This window comes from Calidris pugnax, unplaced genomic scaffold (assembly GCF_001431845.1).
Source record: "Calidris pugnax isolate Ruff unplaced genomic scaffold, ASM143184v1 scaffold183, whole genome shotgun sequence".
Taxonomy (NCBI): Eukaryota; Metazoa; Chordata; class Aves; order Charadriiformes; family Scolopacidae; genus Calidris; species Calidris pugnax.
In genome coordinates, this window is record NW_015090930.1 from 395155 (window position 1) to 417399 (window position 22245).

The window sequence follows — 22245 nt, forward strand, 5'->3', positions numbered from 1 at the left end:
ACTTTGCAGAACCAAACTTCTAGGAACACTTAATATTCCCATTAATATTAACTCGCCTGCAATCTCCTTGGGTGTGGACTGCAGTTATCTGCTACAGTGTCTGTAGGACACAGTTCCATCCCACAGCTCCACACCTTCATGTGGCTTCAATCTCAGTGCTAAAAAAGTGGGAGTGTTGGATGCACTGGTGTGCAATTACACTTGCATGATTTCAAAGACTGCAGAACTCATCAGGCTGAGAATGTATTTTTAAGTAAATAGAAATAGTAGCAAGTAATAATTTCTTAGCTAGCATGTATCTAATTTTGCTCATTTCTGAATAGACTTCAAGCTTTTTTTTTTTAGATCAGTAATATCATAAATCCATCATCGGTTTCAGTAGGATTAATCTTAAAAATTACTCTTACAATATTAGAATAGAAATCTGTGTGAAGTAAAGCCTCAGGAATATTTTATATGATACAATAGCATGAAGAAAATATCACTATGTGCATCTAATTAAATAATACAGTATTTACATAAAATAAGGCAGGCAGAATAATAAAAAAGAAGGATAAAAATCAAGTAAATTAAGAACATTAACGTAGTAAGGTTTCTCAAGGTAGGGAATAGTTGCTTTATCACAGCTATTTACATATCAATACAGTTTATTAGCCATGGGGAAAAACCACCAGAAAACATAAAAGCCAGTTACTTCTAGAACCATCATTTCATGGCAATAATTTATCATTAAAAATACAGCAGACTTCCATGAGATAGTGCAAACACTTAGATGTCATTCACACATATTTCTCACCACTTTGAAGAGAACCTTTGATATTACTTACTTTTGCTGAATTTTTATTTCTTATGCAGTGAAGAAGTGATTTGTGGGAGAAAGAGGAACATAAGAGTTTTAGATTGGCAACTGTTATGATTCATTGTTATTTCTAATGCATTAGAAATACCTCAAATGTAACAAAAAATGTTAAGAGTTCTAGTTCAAACCGAGGGAGAATAGCAGCTTCTATTTTTATCTTTTTTTAGAAATGGCATGATCGCTACCTCACCCTCAAGTTCAGAAAAATAGGTCAAAATATTATCAAGTCCTCATCCTGTTTCCAGCACCGTATGTCCTTTCAAGATGTGCATCAATAAACAGTAACACCCAGAGAAGGAAAAAAACAGAACCTAGTTTTCAATAAAAGAAGAAAAATTAGTCACTAATCAAAAAAATCCAATACAGACATATCTGGTTTGTGCACTGTGTACCTGGGTATATTTCACTTCACTTTTCCAAGAGGGGAGGTCATCCTGAACATCAGCTTTCCAGGTGTGTTTTCACTCAGTGTTATACTGTGGCGGGCAAAATACATGTATATGTAAAAACTAAGTTATGTAGGGAATGTTGGTATTTCAGCTATGCCAATTCCATCGCTAAACAAGATCTGTTTTGTTATTTTTTTTTTAACAATGCACAAGAAAAGTCCTTATAAACATGCCCTCGATTACACAGTTAACCTATTATTGGAACAATGGTGAACTGCTGTGTTTACCACAGCAGTACAAAGTCTAAATTCATTTAAGCATTGGATTAACCACAGGTTCTTCTGCTCCTCTCGGACACTGGGAGGTCTACGTCTCCTTTCTTTTTTGTGTTTGCAAATTTCTTCATAGTGTCCAACTTCTCAATTGTTTCAAATCTTTGGAAATACAATTATTGTTCATCTTCCATGTGATTTACCATGTCCAATAAAAATTTCATGTTGAGGATTTAATTAACAAAACAGAGACAATAGATATATCCTCCTTACTATTTGTCTCATTTGTGACACTAATTTTTTCTCTGCCAAGCATTTTTTCCTGGGGATATAAAATAATTTAGTTTAATTAAAAAAACCTCACAGGATAAAAGAACAGACAAATGAAAAAAAATCGCTTCCAAAATAGTAGTGCTAGAAGAGCATGACTGTAAAAGAAGGGGAACAGATCAGTTGCAACACAGATAAGAACTTCAACTGGGCGAAGACCTTTTGAACAACAGAACAAAGGCACCTCTTGATTCAGTACAATGCATTCATCTATCTTCCATAGAAAGCGAGCTGTCTATCAACACAACTGCTTTATACTTTTATCTGAGTTCAGACAACAAACATTTCAACCTCTTCGTTTCATGGTATTTGGCTAAAACAAGCTCTTGAGTAAGATTCATAAGTTTTCCTTTGAAGAGAGAAGAGTTAAAATAATGTAGAATATGTGCTATTAGAACAGTGGTTTCCTACATGGTTCAATTCTTTTGATGAAACAGCTCAAAGCGCTAGTGAATCAGCTGGAAAAAAAAGTCAGTATAGGATGCAGAGAAAATTTCTTATTTTCTTGTGTCCTGAGCAACCCATTGAATCTGCAGAAATAGCTCAATGTCTGCAGCCAAAACTGAGCATGCACTTGTATCCTACTCTCTTGAAACAGAAGAGCACCACTTCATACATCAAACTAAGAAATGGCACTCTGTGATCAAAAAAGCATGTGTAGCTGAAAAAATCATCTGCATGCAAGAAATCATAGCAAGACTTTGGTCTCATTTAAGCTCCTCTTAAAATTGACTTAAATTAATTTTAAGTGATCTGTACTTTCACACTTCAGGTAAGTGGCAGAATTAAGTCAGACACGGGTCAGATTTGGAGTCAGGATCTATTAAGAGAGCCATTCTCTCTTTCAAGCCAAGACACAAAAGAAAAGGTATGTAAAATTACCAACTACGATATAAACAAATACATACCCAAACCTTCTGACTCAAACAGGCAAGTATCATCCACTCCTACATCTCTGCACCAGGATAAGAAATTTGCTGTGTTGTCCCGTGCAAAAAAAGACCCTGAAGGAGCATTGGCTTTGCATGGAATCTTCCGGACTGGTAAGGTCTGAAAAACAGAAGTTCTCTGTTTAGATAAATGATAACTGCAAGCACAGTACTTAAGTATTCTGAAATCAATATGCAAGTTTTGCATAGGTGAATTACCACAGAGCCACCAACATATTTCCTTGTCCATTAAAGAATTCCAGACAAAGAAGAACGAGAAGTGAATTTAATGGCACAAAGTTGTCAACCACAAAGCATCGTGGCTGCCTAAGCGATGCGAAGTTCAGAGCTAATTAAGCATTAGCAACTTTTTAGCAATATTAGCAACTGCAATTTGGGGATTTAGTGTTTTGTCCAGCACAGAATTTAAAAAAATAATAATAAAAAAAAAAATGTTAGGAGGCAATAACAGTGTAAAGCAATAGGTCTTGAGGACCAAAGACCGTAAATGCTTTAGAAATACCACTGTCTCCTATTTATCAACACACGGAAGACCACAGCACAAAAATGTAATCTAGCAGTAATTACAACATCAAGGTCTAACACAGCCAGGACTCTTTTCAAAAGCATCGTGGCTGCTTAAGCGATGCGAAGTTCAGAGCTAATTAAGCGCATCGTGGCTGCCTAAGCGATGCGAAGTTCAGAGCTAATTAAGCATTAGCAACTTTTTAGCAATATTAGCAACTGCAATTTGGGGATTTAGTGTTTTGTCCAGCACAGAATTTAAAAAAATAATAATAAAAAAAAAAATGTTAGGAGGCAATAACAGTGTAAAGCAATAGGTCTTGAGGACCAAAGACCGTAAATGCTTTAGAAATACCACTGTCTCCTATTTATCAACACACGGAAGACCACAGCACAAAAATGTAATCTAGCAGTAATTACAACATCAAGGTCTAACACAGCCAGGCTCTCATTGTACCAGACTAGCTTCATTTACAGGATTTCAGTATCAGAGGAGATGCCACTGATACAGCATATCAATATCTGAACCAGGGTAACTACCACAGCAGGCTTTTTGCTTGTATTGGGACATTCACTGAGACACAGTAAAAAAAGTATATATGTAAATCAGCATTTAGTTCTTATTTAAGATTTCTGTTCCTCAAATGAAAAATAGCCATTGTCCATGGCAAAATGAAGAAAGAATGAAATGTTATCATATAACTTTAAAAATCTCCAAATCATAGAGAAAATCACGGAAGAAATGTTGGGAGGGAAAAGACGACACTAGAATAGACTTATCCTTACAACAGCTGGTGATAGAATACTAATGCCAGCATTTAAAGACAGTTTAGAAAATATTAGAGCTACGATATCAAAAATGTAATTGCAATATATATATATATATACACACAGAACTACTCACCCTCTATATACCTGATAAACCAAATAAACTGCAAATAGAATGGCCAGAAGGGCAAAAACTACTCTACTTATTTCATCAATATGTCAATGGGAGTTTATCAATTGTCTTAGATAAACGCCTTCAAAGGGCCTAGACCAATTCTTCAGATCACCTTCTAGCTCTCATTCACCCATGGTCCTTATTCCAATTTCACTTTCTTAAATTTCCTTGCTTTGCAAAAAATATGCTTATGTTTCAAAATATTTACAAGGAAATATTAATCTCACTCAAAGAGTTGTGGTCAATGGCTTGATGTGCAAGTGGAGACCAGTGACGAGAGGCATTCCTCAGGGATCAGTATTAGGATCGGTGCTGTTTAACGTCTTTGTCAGTGACATGGACAGTGGGATTGAGTGTACCCTCAGCAACTTTGCTAACACAAAGCTGTGCGGAGCGGCCAACATGCTGGAGGGAAGGGATGCCATTCAGGGGGACCTTGACAGGCTTGAGAGGTGGGCTTGTGTGAACCTCATGAAGTTCAACCAGGCCAAGGGCAAGGTCCTGCATCCTGGGTCATGGCAATCCCAAACAAATACAGATTGGGCAGAGAATGAATAGAGAGCAGCTCTGAGGAGAAGCACTTAAGGGTGCTGGTCAATGAGAAGCTCAACAAAAGCTGACAATGTGCGTTTGTAGCTCAGAAAGCCACCTGCATCCTGGGCTGCATCAAAAGCAGAGTGGCCAGAAGGTCAAGGGAGGTGATTCTAGCCCTCTACTCCGCTCTGGTGCGATCCCACCTGCAGTGCTGTGTCCAGCTCTGGGACCCCCAGCATGAGAACATAGACCTGTTGGAGCGAGTCCAGAGGAGGGCCAGAGGGCTGGAGACCTCTCCTATGAAGACAAACTAAGAGAGTCAGGATTGTTCAGCCTGGAGAAGAGAAGGCTCCGGGGAGACCTTATAGCCCCTTCTAGTACCTAAAGGGGGCCCACATGAAAGCTGGGGAGGGACTCTTTATCAGAGAATAGAATGACAGGACGAGGAGTAACAGTTTTAAGAGACATGGTTCCCTCATGTCCTGACAGCAACTATTCTCTGTTTCTCAGTATTTCAGTGGAATCAATTATCTTCAGAAATATGTAGCTAGTTTGTAATCAACTCTAACTTGTCAGTAGATTCCAAGAGACGCCATTTCATAGCACTGTATCTTAATCTGATTACATTAAAAAAATCCACTGTACGCACAACAGGCTTGATCGTATTCTCACAGAACCAAATTACCAGCAGCTACACATTGGTTTAACACCATTAAAATCAAACTGAATTAAATTCTTTTCCCATAATACCTTGGACTAGAGCATCTGAAGTGATGTACGGATGTTGAACTGACTTGAGTTAACAGGTTAACATAAAAAGGAATCATATCTGACAAAACTAAACTCTTTAGAATTTTTTAATTACTACGTCCAATTAAAAGCACAAATCCTGGATGACCTTATAATGGATTAGCAGCACTGTGACACGAACAAGATGACAAGAAGTCAGCCCCAGTATTCCTGGCACTTGCAGACTTGAGTGTAAGCTACTGCAGAGAGCATGGAAAGGAGATAAAGCTATTTATATTATTTAAAGTTATATTTTGTCTGAAAGCAGCCCTGCAGTGTCAAATCGTGTCACCTCCCAGTTCTCATCTCTGGATTTTCCACAGTGCCTATACCTTACTTTGCTCTCAGGCTTTCCTTTGCAGAAAACCAGCAAGTCTTCTCTGAGGAAGGAGGAGATAATAATAATCCCAGGGAGAGCTCGGAAGGGCATTACAGGTGAAATCATACCAGGTTTGTTTCCTTCCATGCAGTTCTCCAACTCCAGCCCAGACAATTCTGTGCCTTTAAACTACTTTGTCCTGCCACATTGCCCAGTAGCCAGCCTATATTCTTTTACCTCACGCTAAAGGTATTAAACAACTTCTGGATGTCTGTGATACAACCCTCATATTATTTCAGGAAATTTGAACTAGAGAAAAAAAAACACAAAAAGAAAAGAAGCCACCACCAGAAATATGCTATATGGCTGGTGGCTGCCATCTGGCAACCAGAGGAAACTTGGACCCAGCGTGGGTACAACCAATCTGCTCTGCTCGGCCCTAAGCCCAGAGGGCATGAGCAAGTCCAAAGCACTGGTCCTGGACAGCAGGAGCTGCTCCTTGGCACAGATGCCCTCAGCAGCACAAAAGCAGCTAGAAGTGAGGAGATGGCCAGGAGAACCTACATGGCCTTTCTTGTAAAGGAGTGCTGGGAAGGCATTGCAAGGCCTGGCAGGGACGCAGAGAATTCTAGCTTTCCCCTGTGTCGCTGCTGCTCCCCAGTACTAACAACACATCAGTAAATCTGGTTCTAAATATTTTATGTCTTCTGATTGAGGTAGAACGTAACGACTGAATAGAGAAACGCTTTCAAGAACAGAAATTCAGAACAGATGGTTTACGTGTGAGAAATCCGTGCAGTTAGAGTCAGCAAATAAACCATCTAAAACTTCATGTACGTAACAGACTGTCCATAAATTACGCTTCTACGCCTTGACATCTGAGACAGACATTTAAACACATCAGTCAACCCGGCTTCACAGTGAAACTCAGCCATTCATGGAGCTTGCAACATTTCTTTTACAGCTATAAGGATTACAGTGTCTTTTAGAAGTAGATTTTTGAAGTAACACCTACTGACAGCAAATAATGAGCCTAGGTACAGAACTATCACACTTAACTAATTAAACTTGTGACATTCTCTAGTTTCATAGTGACAGAAAAAAGGTCTGATAAACAGGTGCCCGAAACAACTCAGAAGTAATAAATACCCAAATGTAAAAACAAGGCATGCCTGAACTACAGAAGGGAAAAAACCTACATCATTGAATGAAAAAATAATAAGAAGAAAGCTTTAAGCCATTTTATGGAACAAATACTATACAGATATATATCCCTGGTATCACATGATCTCACTAAAATGTACCATAATATATTTCATCCCATTTCCCACAATATTAGGGTCTTGCTGAACAGAGCAGCAAAAATTCTCCTCTCCATTCAACAATAGCACAATCAGGTTTTACCACAGAAATCATAGGGAAATACGCATTTTCTTATCACCTAATAAATTTCCCTACCACCTTTTAAATAGAAGTTTACTTTTTTTTAATATTTCCAAAACTATCACAGTAATGTTCAACCTCTAACACATGAAAGGTCTTATTTAAGAAAGGTTTCATGCACCAATATTTTTTACTGATTTGTATAAATGGCCTGACTATCTCAAAAGTGCTTTCTAACAGATCATTCTGAAGTAATTAGGTTTCCATATGGCAAAAAGTGACTTTTGTTGACATAGTATAGTATAACCGCAGTTGCTTTGAAACAGCAGTGGCCGCAATTACTCCTATCAAATATCATGAAAACAGTTCCCCAGTTACACTCCTTTTACAATCTTGTCTTGTTGATGTGCATGCATGTGGTTTAATGCAGGATGTGAAAGTGTGAGTGAAACATATGATGCAATCCTGGAAAAATGCTGTCAGGTTCACTTCTAAACCCAAAAGGGACTCTCTTACACCAATGCTCTGAAATCACATGGAAAAAAGTATTTTTTTTTATACTGTTTTTCCAAAATGAGGGTCCACAAATACACGTTAAACCCCCCTTTTTGGTGGGGTTTTTTTTTTTTGATTTTTTTTTTTTTTTTTATTAAACCCCCCTTTTTGGTGGGGGTTTTTTTTTTTGGTTTTTTTTTTTTTTTTTTTTTTTTTTACAGGCTTGAGCCACCTTCTAATTCCTAATCATACCCCGCTCTTTGAGTAGATGATTTCACAATTTTTTTGAGCTGTCACTTGCACTTGAATAAAAGGAACAAGTCCAGCAATTTTTTTAGTTATGGAAGAGGGTTACAATTAGCTAGGCACTCATAGGAAAAAATTGATTTTATCACCTGATGACCTACATTAACCAAAAAGGAGGGAGGGGGGTGGAAATTATGGAGACTGCAGTGGTGTCTCTCACAAAATTATTTAGTGTTACATAAGCATAAATTCATACTGAAATTTGAGTATATCAGCTAGATAGAACATGCATCTATTGCAGAATTTTTTACAATTTGCCTTTAACTTTGCTACTGGCAGCAGAGCTATTCTTTTCCTTCCTAAGTTCTTCCTTCATTTTGCTCAGGTGTTCTCAGAAAAAATCTCCTTCCCCTTCTAAAATCTGAATTAGCTCTTTAGAGCAGGGAATAGAATGTAGAAATTCTGCCACAATCTTCTCTGTAAATACGCTTTTTCTCCTTGTCGTTTACTAATTTGTTAAACGTAAGTGAACAGAAGCTCATTGCTGCAAGAACTTATTCTTATTGAGCTGTTACAATTCCCCTCACCATAGATTGACAATACCCCAACCAACCATCACGTATCCAGTTGCTATTCTAAATTCTTTAGGAACTCAAAACTAAAATGTTTCAGATCCCATTTAAAAAACACAGAATTACTGTCCCAGATGCTCACTTCAGCAAACTAAAATTAAGCTTACCTTAGGCTGCTTTGCAGCGCTAAAATTCAGGTTTAGCAAATAGCTTTGAAATATTAACAATTATGAACTAGACATTAAATAAATGAAACTGTAATACATATAAGGTAAAATAACTACTCCTTGTCAAGGTGGGTCCAGTTTTGTTTTCCCCCTACACTTTCCAAATATAGTAAGAAGACCAATGATCTAAAAAATGTGCTAAATGCATACAAAAAAATGGATAGAAGGAACTCTGAATATGGAAATGCATATGGAGAATTTGAAATGAAGCATTTCCCAATGCAAAAAATAAAACCTATGAAAAAATATAATCCCCCCTAACCCTCCCAAAGCTGCATGAAAAGTTAAAATCCAGGAAAATTTAAAAACCAAAAACTCACATGGAAATTTTGAAGGCTTAGGAGATACCAATGAAAATTGCCAAACTTTGCAACAGACACGAAACCAGGAACAGCTTCCAGATTAATGAAAAATGACATTGCACTTACAACAAAGCAAGCATCCCTAAGCAATTCACTTAACAATTGGCAAAACACTGTCCTGCAGTGAAATACAGTCTTTACACTGTCATATTAAGTACTGTAGAGAGATGACATTTTAACGGAATAGCAGGTTGGATTTCATGTTTAAAGTTCATGTGTTGACCAGATTTTTACCCTACGTAATCATTGCACAGATCATCAAAAGCCAAAAATCACTCATTATCAACTTCCTAGATTCTAAGAAAGCATTTGTGATCGCTTTGGAATACCTAACAGATTTACGATATGCCAATAAAAATAATTAACTTCATCAAGGCTCTATATCAACATACAGTCTACAATGTTAAATAAATACAAAACTAAGTGAATGGTTTAGCTATGCTATTAGCGTCAAAGTAGAACACATTCTCCCACTTCTTCCACGTAGCATTAGTTTTAACTTCTCAAGAGTAAGCATAGATGGGAGAATAAGCTTAAATTGAACAACAATATAGCTTTTAAAGTTAAGATTTTGTTCATGATTTTGTTCCTCTGAGTGCCCAAAGACACAGTTTACTGGTCACACAGCAAAAGATGAAAACATTGGTTATCGTTCCAAAAGAGATGAGGTTAGTGAAAAACTAATTTAACAGAAACACTGCAACTTCTACTTCTAGCAGTGTGTTAGAAAGCCAAGGAATACTAGAGATGATTCAAGTCACAACAACGCACCAGACAACTGGGATATCCAGAAGTAAATAATGTCACAAATTGGCAAGGCAGAAGTTTCATTCACCAGCTTAAGTACATGTGATTATTTGGCTAATAACTAATTTAAATGCAGTCAAGGGACATGTCCATTTCAACATACGGAAGTAAAATCACAATGTTTGCCAGAATAAGTGACATCTGTTTAACTGAAAGCAAAAGCATCAATAAAATATGACACGTGTTGAAATTCTTTTAAGATTCAACTGATACTCAGCAACTGAATTACCTGAAAATGTCTGGAAAGAGAAACTAAAGGAGGAAACCTGTGGGACGAGTTGTGACTGAATCAGAAGGCCACCTGTGAGAGGCTGGCTATCAGGCAGCTGGATAACACAGAGACCAACAAGCAGGAACCGTTCATTGGTGAGCAGGTGAGCCACAACTAATGGAATCTGACAACAAAAAGCCCATTTAAACAGATGCCAGACCCTATTCCTGCTTGCTCAATTTGTGTAATTGAGGATGGGATTAAGTCACTATAGTCTGAAGTCTTGGGGAGGTCCATAAATTGACTTTCCAAATTTCTGGACATCTAGCTGTATAACATATCTATGCCAACTGTCAAGTTCACTTTTATTAGCAGTCTTTCAGAGATCTTGTAGAAGTCATTTACAAGCTCCAGGCATGTACGCACCATGAATTGAAAGCCATTACTTCTACTTAACTACAATCTGAACATGCCAGCAGGCCAAATGCAAAAATCAAAGGTTGGTTGTTCTTTTTCTAATGCTATAATAGCATTAGACAGACTACAATCAAAGTAAAATAAAAAAAATAATAAAAAAAAAAAGAATAGAAGTTTATTAAAATTTTATAAAATGGGAAACTAAGACAGAGACACTAAGGTAAGTCATAACAAAGAACTCTCTTTGCAGTGTTCCTCAAAACAAACCAAAGGACAAAGCCTGGGATTCTGTAGTTCAGTCCTATTCAATAAATGCTCTGTACATTTCACTGCAGATTTTTGAAGGTGGCATTTCATAATAGGTTTCTTAGAAATATTCAGTTAGGAAAGAATGGGGCAATTCTCACAGTTGCTTTTTTCAGAGGACAATGACACCTTCTCTTTGATACGTGATTATGAGCTTTTTCCCTACCACAACCACAGAAGTCAGAGCTGGATTAACATAGCTGAAGAATCCTAGTTTCTGAATCTCCCTGATTTATATTGTAATTTAATGAGAGAAGCAGGAGGATTGCATTTGAGTAAGTTGGTTTTGGCTATTTCATTGTCACACAGCAGGACCTGAACATGAACACAGCAACTATGTGCATAAGCAGCAATTTTTCTGTGAGATATAAACTGGTAAAATCTGAGAGGCTTCTCATAGGACACATTTCAAAAAGCATCTTATTAAGATCGTGTCTTATCAAACATCACATTCTTGAAAGGGATATGATTCTCTCAAAATAAAATTAAATATGAAAAATATTAAATTTTGGCAAAAACAACTCATTTTATTCTCAGAAATTTCAAAATCACTTTTTCCCCTTAGTCATTCCAGAAGAACCCAAGCTAAGGACAATGCTTAGAAAATTTCAGTCAGAAGAGCTGAAGTCCATCAAAACCCATTGTAGGTTCTAAAATTTCATATTGAAAGATGTTTCCATAATTTCACTTTCAGTGTAGTGTAATCCAGTTCAAATATTTCTTTGATCTATGGAATTATAGTGGATAACCTTTCCCTGGCAGTCTGAAATGAAAGAAGCCATTCAAATTCCTTGATGCAATAATTATAACACGGGGTATACTGCTGTATGCCAGTCATGCCTCTTCTTCCTTTTCCTCCTGTTTTGCTCTCCATGATCAATCTCACACTTTGTGACTTTTTCAAGTGCAAGGCGAGGTTGGGGGTCCCCAGCCCTTTCTGTAAGATTAGTTCCAAATGGTGCTTTACCTAACACGAGCCAAGTGTCAAGGAAGACTGTGATAAAGGTCTGTGCAGCCTAAAGGAAGACAGAATTATTTCAGATGCTTTATCTGTTCCCTTTTTGCATTTCCAGATGTTTAACAAAGATACAATCTATATGTAGATGCTGAAAATATTCAGAAAGAATTTCACTTGTAGCTCACTGCAGGTAGGTCTGGTTCTCCAAAGCCCTGTGTGTTCATTTTTAAGAAAATTGCATCTTTGCCTTTCTGATAAAGAATCTGATTTTTCTGTGAGTTTTCCAATTAGAAACCACAAGGAAACTGCTAGAGCCCTGGGAATTCTAAGCTGGCGTAGAATTTAAAAATGTCCATGATTTGAAAAACATGTTGGAATGTTAATCTATACAGCCAAATTTCCAAACCAGCCTTAAATCAGCCTCTAAAGTTGTGAACAAAGCTTTACTGTATACTTGAAGCATTTGGGGCCAATTTACATATACGAGCCCAAGTGGGAATACATGTTTAATTAAATAAACAAATTAGACATAATTATGATATCTATTAAATTGGTGTCCATGCCATAAATTGTGCTTTCTCCTGCATTGCAATCATCGCTTATGGTTGTATATTCATTATTGCCATTGTTTCAGAAATTTTGGCTTATTAGTTCCAAGTTCAAGACTTGCTTTTGGTAAATCGACCAAATTCCATAGTTCTTACTTATTCATTATTCCCTAAAAACCACTAACACTAAGTTTGACCTTAGAATTGCACAATTAAGCTGAAGATAGCTGGTCTAAAATATTTTTTGCAAGTTTTTAAAAACATACGCTAATTTTCATTCAAGTCCCTAATTTTACATTTACTGTTCCAGACTATTCCTAATAATCTAAATAAAAAGCCCCACAGAAAGATCTGTTACAAAGATTTTTACAGTTTGCTTTAAACACTTAACAAAATAAATAATAGGATTGTTAGAATGCATTTCACATAAAAGGCAAAATCCAGCAAATCTAAAAATGGCCATTTCTATCTCTCTCTCAAAAAATACGCCAACTCTTTTTGCAATACCTGGACTGAAGTAGTAGTAAAAATGCAGTGAAAGCTTCCAGTTTTAAATACAAATTTTATGAAGTGTCTTAGTATTACTATGACATACAAACCCAATGCTAATTAAAAAATCTTGAGATGTCTTCCAGTTAAATAATATTATTAGAAATCAAAGTTTGGTTCTCCTCTTGACCTGATTTACAGTCTGAATCATGAGGATATTTCCAAAGCAAGATCTAACAGGCTTAAACCTGGACTGCATTTCCATGGCAACTGCCTTGAGATGCAGATTCTGATTATTTCTGCCATGTCAAATAATAGAGGAGGGAGGGGTATGCAGGAGAATCCCTCCCTCCGGTGCACTGATAAGAGCAAGGCCAGTTCACACTGACATAAAACGTGCACCAGTCAAATGAAGGTACAAACCCTGCTTTCCCAAGGACAAGAAGTATCAGTGTGAATTACAATCTGGAGGGACACCATGTCTCAGTGCTCCTTCCAGGCTTATGTAGCTCTGCCCCCACCACAGCACATGGCTTCAACTGCACCTAAAAGCTTATTAAAAATTCTTCAATGTCTTCACCAGGAAGGTGCCAGGCAGAAAACCACAGAATGTCCCAAGTTTGTTCAAAAATCTCTTCTTATGGTCTGGGGTGAGAAACAGAACTCTACCCTACCATGCAATCCTCCTGCAAGCAGAGGAGTCTTAGTTGTAAGGATTATTTGCCGAGACATATAGGGTTTGCCCACATGACCTGTTGCAGGCAAATCTTAGAGTATCTGCAAGAAACCTGGTAGCAATCTAGTTGAACATGATCTCAGCAAGCTATTGACATGTCTGAGAAAGGTACAAGGAATTCTCTAACAAACAGCTTTACAGTCTGGGGGAAATGATTCCTTCCAGATGGATTAGCACTTGTGAGTCATTTTGCAAGATTATTCTTTTCCTCTCATATCCACATCAGCCTGCCACTATGAAGATTAATACACAAAAAGACGATGCTGTACTTTTTTTTTTCCACCCAAGTATAACTGAAGGCCATATCTATATTATACACAATTAGGAATTGGTTCCACAAGTTTTCACTGCAAAACAAAAGTCTCCAGAAAGTACAAGTGTGCACACAAGCAAATTGCTGCCCCAGACCACAAAGAATCTGTTCACAGCCTGACCACATTCATGCAATTCTCTACTGGAGAGTCAGTTTCATAACTTAGAGAGAGCACCTGACCATGGCTCTGCTGTAGCTGAGGACTCTTTGCACTGGGCAGACAGACTCAAGGCATCAAGCTCACCGAACACTGTATTTACTGGGAATCCATCCCAGTTACGGGACACACATAACCTTGAGAAACTGAAGCCTACAGGAAAAATGAAACCACAGCATTGATTAGATCAGACTTAAAGTTTGGCTATCAAGGGTCTAAAAAGAGCAAGATCCACAGGCTTCAAAGGAAGATACTTCAAAGCAGATGCAAAAAATTGAAGAGACTGTCCAGAGAGAAAATTTATTCTTAACCCTTTCCATTTGAATTTGAATTACACCTTCAGGCATGAAAATTTATACCTGTTCCAAATCTAAAAAACATTGAAGCAACTCTCTCTCTTGTACCTATGGATGCTCTCTTAGCAATCACACATATCTGATTCTGTTTAGGAATCTGTTAATCTTATTCTTGATTGAGAATACTTTGATGCAGTAAGTTCAAAAACTATTATTAATTTCAGAAAGACCAAATGAAAGGAAATTGTAAAGTTACTGATTTTCATTGCACAGCAACTCAATCATTTGTTGAGAAAGATTTCCTTAGGGCAGGACCTCTTCTCAGAGCTTTGATGGTGTTAATTTTATAAACTATAATATCTAGCCAAAAGATTTTTTTACTAGCCTTCTTGTTTTTAAGAGCCCGTCAAAAATACTGTGGTCTTTACCGCTTTATTCAGGTTTAGTTAGATCTTAAACCAACTACTGAGTCTTTGAATTATGCCAAGCACAGCCTGCCCTCCTGTCCACCAGCCAAGCTAGTTGTCTTGGGAAATTATTAAATATTTTCCTTGTTCTCTACCTGGTTTGCTATTTCATCAGTTTAGGTGAAAATACTCTAACCTGACCTATTATACCTTTTACAGTTTGTCAGATGTGTATGGTCTTCTGTAAACAAACCCAACAATTTAATCATATAGTATCTGTGCAATTGCCTCACCTTATCCAAGCCTTGAACAGGTCTTCCTGGGTTACTGGGTTACAGCAGCATATTCATTTGACATTTAACCTAAGTGATAATGTATCCATATGAAGATACATGAGATTTTCTAAGAACAAATTTCCCCATTTCTATGCTGCCAGACTGCTTTCTTTGATGATGCATGCCTTGGAGACTCAGAGGTATTTGTTACTCCTCGTGAAGCTCCAGGATTCTGATAGTTTCTTCATTCACATAATGCCCTTTATGCAAATGAATGACTGAAAAGGTAGAACAAGCACAGGCATATCTTTTGTTCTTATAAATTGTTAGAGCAGTCCCAGAGCTGTTACCCAATCCTGACTCTCACTGATTGGGGATTCTGTACAGATTCTCTACTTTAGGAGGACTAAGCTCCTTCCATTTTCTTGTGGCCCCGTTGCAGAGCAGACACAAAGCCCTCTGAAGCAGGAGTTTCACAAGCAAAGGTCTGTCTCCTGCCTGCATTTCGAGGACCATGAGTTCTCATGTCTCTTGTAAATGAGCAGAGTCAAATATAAATTTGTTTTCATAGAGGGAACTACCTAGTACTAATCCCAGCTCTCCAAATGGGGCAGCAATACCCGAAGTGCTCAAAGCACTTTACAATGTTCACAAATCAAGCCTGTACAGTGAACACTATTCCCAGGTTACAGATGTGGAAAATGAAAGCACAGGGATGTATTCTCCCAAAAGCAAACAACAGGCTTACAGCTGAGATGAGAAATTAACTTGGCCTCCAGTTTATGATCTTGTTCTTTTGCCACCAGCCCCTTCTTTCAATATTGACAGAATTCAAGTCAATCCCCTGACTTTTCAAGTCCTTTAGTTTACAGAATTCTACCTCTACGTCCATAGAACATAGTTCTCTTTAGAAAGATAAACATATTGAAATTTAAAACAAACTGTGAGCTTGTTTTATATTTAATATGGGGTTTTTTTATGAAACTGCTGAATTGTTTCGCCTCTGGATCCAACTTTAATATTAGAACTTAGATAAGTGCAAAAAAACTTTCATCCCAAATCTCGGTTTGGATCTCTTAATTGTAACTCTTAAAATGCATAATGTAACTCGCAAAGTTCTCTTACTAGGCCAAAATCTCACCTTATACAAACCTGCATGACTCTGAGAAGCCAATGCTGCCACAGTGATCTACACCCACCAACTATCAGATTCACTCAGTGTATTTCCCAGGAGCAAATGAAAGCTTTGGATATGGAACAACTGCAAAATATGCTTCAGATACTAGGACTATGGCTAAGATGTGGACAGAATCTCTTAATGTTAGGAAGTATATGAATGTGCAAATTACTGTTTTCATGGACAGTTTCAATGGAAGTGCACGTACACATCCAAGGACAAAACCTACTCACTGTTTGCTACACAACAGCTTTGTTTCAGTGCACATTTAGTTGAATGTTATTAAATCAGCTCCATTGGGAGAATAAAATTAAATGCATACTTGAATTAAACATTCTAGACTTAAGAAATATTTGCATCTGGATTGATTTTGTACTGAATTCTATTTCTTTGAGAGGCCAAATCAAATCTAGATCCTGGCTTCCTGAAAATAAGGTTCCATTTTAGATTCCAATTCATTATTAAAAAGTATTTCTAAGAGAGATTTGAGTTGAGATTTATCTTATTAGCCTCTGAGAACTCTGAGAAAAAGGATGATCCAGCTTCAACTAGTTTTCATTCATTTGCCCTGAAAACATTGTTTTCAGTGGGATGTTCCTAGGCAGCTTCAAGGATGGTGGGCAGACTGTTATGCCCTGCCTATTAAAATGGTGATAACTATTAACACAATTTATTTATATTTATTTTAAAATCTTAATTAATGGGCTTACTAAACTAAGCCCAAGCAAATGTGGGCTCTGTGCATACTGCACATGCCTTGATGCTTTGAATTTGTTTATACAGCTGTGAAATTCTCAAATTAACTATCTGTCAGGAAAAGTAAAATACTGCCAGGACAGCACAGAGATGAAATCCAAGCCAATGGGAGAAAATTACAAAATGGCATCCTGTGACATGAATCACTTTTATGGAATAACTCCTGCTATAATAATAAGTCTGTAGTTTCTAGACAGTAGATCATTAGCAGCAGCAGCACAGGTAGTTCCAACAACTAACTACCATACAAATCTTGAGCATTTATTAAGATTGATATCAGTCAACTCCTTGTCATTTTATAAATGTACATGAATAGATTTATTTATGACTGTAAAATCTACAAGAAGGGGAAAAAATGACTTCTCTAAAAATACAGTACACACTCACACCAGTCTAATACTGCCCTCCCTGATTAAAATTTCCATTTTCAAAAACTCAGAGTTTTGCCTGTCTGAAGAAAGGCTCAGATACAACATCAATGTTTTCAGAATCATCAGGTTTTGAAGCATAGTTTAGCTGCTTAGCAATAAAGAACATTGCCTTCTGGGACTCGCAAAAGAACCTAGCACCTAACAACTCATTTAGAAGGATATTAAATGCTTCATCTTTAGAAACCGAAATGCTTTTAATAAGTTATTATTGAATGATTAAGAAATCAAAGACCACAAGGTTAGGGAGCTAGGTTCACGGAGGATGCATTCAGAGTATCTATTATGATATCCAAAAGTGCCTATTATGACATTAAGCTCAGAAGGTCAATGAGCAGAGACTGCATAAATGCTGCCAGAAGCTGCCAAACTCCAGTGCTCTCCGTCACACATTATTCCCCTGGATAACAGACACCAAAGCAGAGCGTGACTTGAGTGCTATTTTTAGCTGCAGGGATTCAGTCCTAAAGAGGCATCTTTAGACAGAAAGAAAAAGTAGAGATTTAATTTAAAATAATTTCTTTTAAGTTTGACCCTTGTGAAAGGATAGACTTGCCCATGTCCACCTACACAAACAGCAAAGTATTCAGCCCCAAGAAGCAATAATGCACAGAACATAAGAGTGACCCTACTGGGTCAGCTAAAAGGTCATCTAACCCAGACGCAGACTGGCCATAAGTATCTAGGGAAGACCAAGACCACAGGAAACATGTTACACCTCTCAATACTTCGTATTCAGCCTTCCAAAAGATCTCTCTTCCATTACCTTATTCAGTGTTTTCTTGAACCCAGGTAAACTTCAACACTCATTGGCAAGAAATTTGCAACTGGTTCGTAAACAAGGACCCCCTTTTGTTTGTTTGGCTCCTACTAACTTTGTTTTATGTCCCACAGGTTTTGTACAGAAAAGAGTGAACAGCTACCGTGCCATTTCTGATTTTGCAGGTTCCATTATAAGCCTACATTTACCCCACACTCAAAAAGGCTGATGCTGATCCAGGGCCTCAGCTCAGTCCTCCCTAATAAGGCAGGGAATGATACAGTTCTGTTAAGAAACAAACTGCAAAACTTACAGCGACTAGAAACATATTGCACAAGCAGGTAACCCAGAAGCAATGGGACTTCACCTCTGCCATTCTGTAGGGTATTGCAATATAATCATAAGGAATTATGGCAAACGACTGATGAGTCACTGTAGACAACATTAGTTTTTAATGTCTTCTTACATGCATTGCTATAGCTGCTAAACTGGCCAGACAGCCCCAAAGAGCTGCACAAGTGAATTCATGATCAGTAGTAAGTATCAAGCAGAACAGGATAGATCATCTTCCTGTAAGACAAAACTAAAACCAAAATATTTTATGGAGCTTTGCCATGTAGGAAGTAGTTCACATACAAAATAAAACTTCACTTATTAAAACACACCAAATATTCAAGCTTTTGGACAGACTTAGTAAGATTACACACACACACCCTGTTTATCTGTAGCCTTATCCTGTCTCCCTCAGCTGCAACCTGGTGCTGCCTGCAAGCTGATCCTTCTGGCAGCCACTCATTTTATATCCGTCTGCTTCTATCTGAAAAAAAGTTCCATATCTAAAAAAAGTTACATATATGCATAAAAAAAGCCTGTTATCTCTTTTGCTAGAAGCTGAACTCTATAGGAGCAGCTTCTTCCAGCTGCCAGCGAAGTCACCAGGGCACCTGGGTGAAAGACCATAATGTTTCCAGTTTCCTGTGCACAGGGAAATTGCCAAATGGCTTCAAAATTCCACATATATTATTAACAGACTGCATAATAACGATGCAGGGGAGGATTGTGGAATTCTTAGTATGCTAAATTTCATACCGCATAATCTACATGTTAATGTCCTTGGCACCACGAATCAGATATTCCAATGTGTAAACGAATCCTATTGCTACACAGGGAATTAAATTTTGTAAGGATGAATAGCTCCCTAATAGTCTACAATGACACAAATCTATTACACTGCCATTTCTTTGAATTCTTACTATACTAAGTATGAAATAATATACATTGAGAAAATAGCAGTGGAGCAGAATGTTTTCCCTTTAATTGCATTCCCTGTTATACTAGTCTGTACAAATAAAAGACCAACAAATCTAAGTTATTACAACATATGGGATAGCAAATGTCTAATTGGCTTCTAATGTAACTTGGGTTCAAAAAAGGGGGATCAGCTAGTTGGGGTAAGGAAGGCCATATTCTCAGCTGAGGAAGTTAATATAAGAAAGGAGATCTACCTCTTTACAGTGGCAAAACACAGAAGTACCAAACATTGGAAAGCTAACCCAGAAACATACCAAATGAGCCACCATCAGACAAAAGTCTGGTGATACAAAAAGACCAACCCAAAAACTAAGCCAACGAAACAACTAAAACCCCAAAAAGGAGTTGTTCGATATCTAACAAAAACATACTGTTCAAATTTCCAAATATTCACTAGAACTTTGTAGTAGAATTTATTACTTTTTTCCTAAGAATTTTGTATTAAATAAATACAGAAAAGGGAGTGTTTTCTATTAAATAAATAGAGAAAAGGGAATGTTTTAGAACTATGTAGCCAAGTTTACCTTTTGGGCATTCACTGTAGCTTTTAGTAGTTTTTGTCAATAACAGTACCTTTAGTTAGTTTGTTAAGGGAAAAAGCCAAAACAACAAGTAAACCTTCTTTCTGCCTAGCTACCTCCTAGGCTAAATTGAAAAGACTGCCATTAAGTGTTTTCTCAGCTTGGGAGCTACCATGACACTAACGAGCCACCACTTAGGTGAAGACAAGCTGGACTATATTATATAGAGGAACTCAGAAGTCATCTGGCACTTCTACTAAGCAAGCCTTGAGTATAATTTGAAATATGAAATATGAGTTCCAGTTGTCTTTTCCTCCTTTCTGGAGGAAGGCTTCCATTCTTCTCTACTTAACTTTTTTCTCAATCTCTTCCTTTTTCTTTAGAGAAAAAAAAAAAAAAACAAAAAACAAAAAACAAAGCAAGCAAATAATACCCTGCTGCACACTCCACAACTCCCCAACCCGCAGCAGGTAAAAAATAATTAAATAAATAAAATAAATAATTAAATGAATAAAAGCCTGCCTTAGTGCAAACAATTTCTCCTGCAACAACAATTACGAGCTTGGAACCAAAAGCACATCTTATGCAGCTCCAGCTGACACAAGGCTGTCAGTTCTCAGAACTGCCGATAATATTTATGCTGTGCCTTAATTTCTGCTACACACTAGTTATGAAAACCAAGAATAGGAGATGCATTATGTGGTTTCTGCTCTTGGGCTCTTTTTTACCTGCTGAGTATTTGCGTGTTTTAGCTCTCAAGGAAGATGTATCTCGATTCAACAAGAAAAATAAGAACAGTTTCACAGTAAATGCATTAATGTATATGTCAGCCATTTAATTTAACTTGTCCCAGAAAGAAATTTGTTGCACTCTTTAATTTCTCCCTCTCAGATTGTCCTATGAAAATCACTTAATTTAAAGAGAGGTTACGATCAAGCAAGATCTTAATCTGATCTTTGCAAAACTCTTCAGTATCTTCTGAAGGTTCATATCTTCCACATAATCCCTGCAGCTCTTTACTGAATCTCTTCCAGGACACCAACTGGACCTTTAAACTCAAGGCATCAAAACGAACTATAGAATTTTATTATTGGCCTCCCAGAGCTGTTTATGGAGGAAAAGGCACCTCCCACAGCTACTTAATATTCCCTTTGCAAATAAATACAAGGATCGTATTTTCTTTATTAGCTACCACATCACACTACGAGATCTTGTTCTATGTCTTATTCTTCTCATGTTACAAGTAATTTTTTGAGTAACTGCCTCCTCTCACAGTTACCTTAATAATTACCCAAGAAGTATTATTTTCCCCAATTCTATATAGTAATTTTTCTACACAAAGCAATTACCTCCCTGCCCATTTGCAGAACCTCCAGAAATGAAATCTCTTAACTGCCCCAAAAAAGTTCAGTACCAAAACAGTCAGATACTGACAGTACATGCTAGAACATTTACTGACACTTACTTTGCCAGGCTTGTTTGCATCAAAGCTGTTTTCTTTAAATTTCTCCTGCAGGGTCTCAGCTAACCGACAAAGCAAGGCACCATTATCCAATTTCTCCATAAAGGTTTCTGCTGTTATTTCTCTACCTGAACAGCAAACAGAAAGTTAACATGGCAGAAAGCACCAAACAGTACAGACTGCATCTGTGGAAAGAGAAAAATCAATAGAAATCTTGACAATAATTTGAAATATGCTTTAACTGAAAAACTTGCATTACTTTGAATGTTTAGTGAATAACCTCACTACTGTTTTACTGGTAGACATACAGCAAATTATTCAAAAATAATATGCTTGCTTTGGGAAGGCATTTACTACTTCAAAAATAATTCTAGCATATCAGACTCCATGTATCTCATTTTGCTTATGGAATTCCAGTGCTTTTAACATAGTGTTTTAAAAGACAGAGTACAGCAAGCAAACGATTTACATCAGAGTGCACAGGTAGCTATAGCATAAGAGCTGTTAACACTACTGCAGCTTGTTTTGCAATAGAAGCAGAAAACCATGTCAAGAAGGAAAGGACTGTATTTTTTTTTTTTTAAGTCCTGCAAGAAGTTGACAAGATGCTACAGTGACTGCAATGTTCCTTTGAAAGAGCTTTTTCAGAGGTAAAGTTAAATACATTAAAAAAAAAAAAAGGGAGAGTGAAATTTCATGTCACTTATCTACTTGCCACACAAAATACAATTTTCAC

General features: G+C 37.2%; 1 protein-coding gene across 4 annotated transcripts in view; it reads right to left on the reverse strand.

The window, feature by feature from the left end:
- GAS2 (growth arrest specific 2) overlaps positions 1-22245 on the reverse strand; it is a 94449-nt gene that overhangs the window by 53823 nt on the left and 18381 nt on the right. For all 4 annotated transcript variants that reach the window (XM_014951631.1, XM_014951634.1, XM_014951633.1 and 1 more), the window contains exons 3-4: positions 21513-21637; positions 2759-2900 (exon numbers count right to left, since the gene is read on the reverse strand). In XM_014951631.1, the coding sequence (XP_014807117.1) occupies positions 2759-2900; positions 21513-21637 (267 nt within the window). The remainder of the gene's footprint in view (positions 1-2758; positions 2901-21512; positions 21638-22245) is intronic.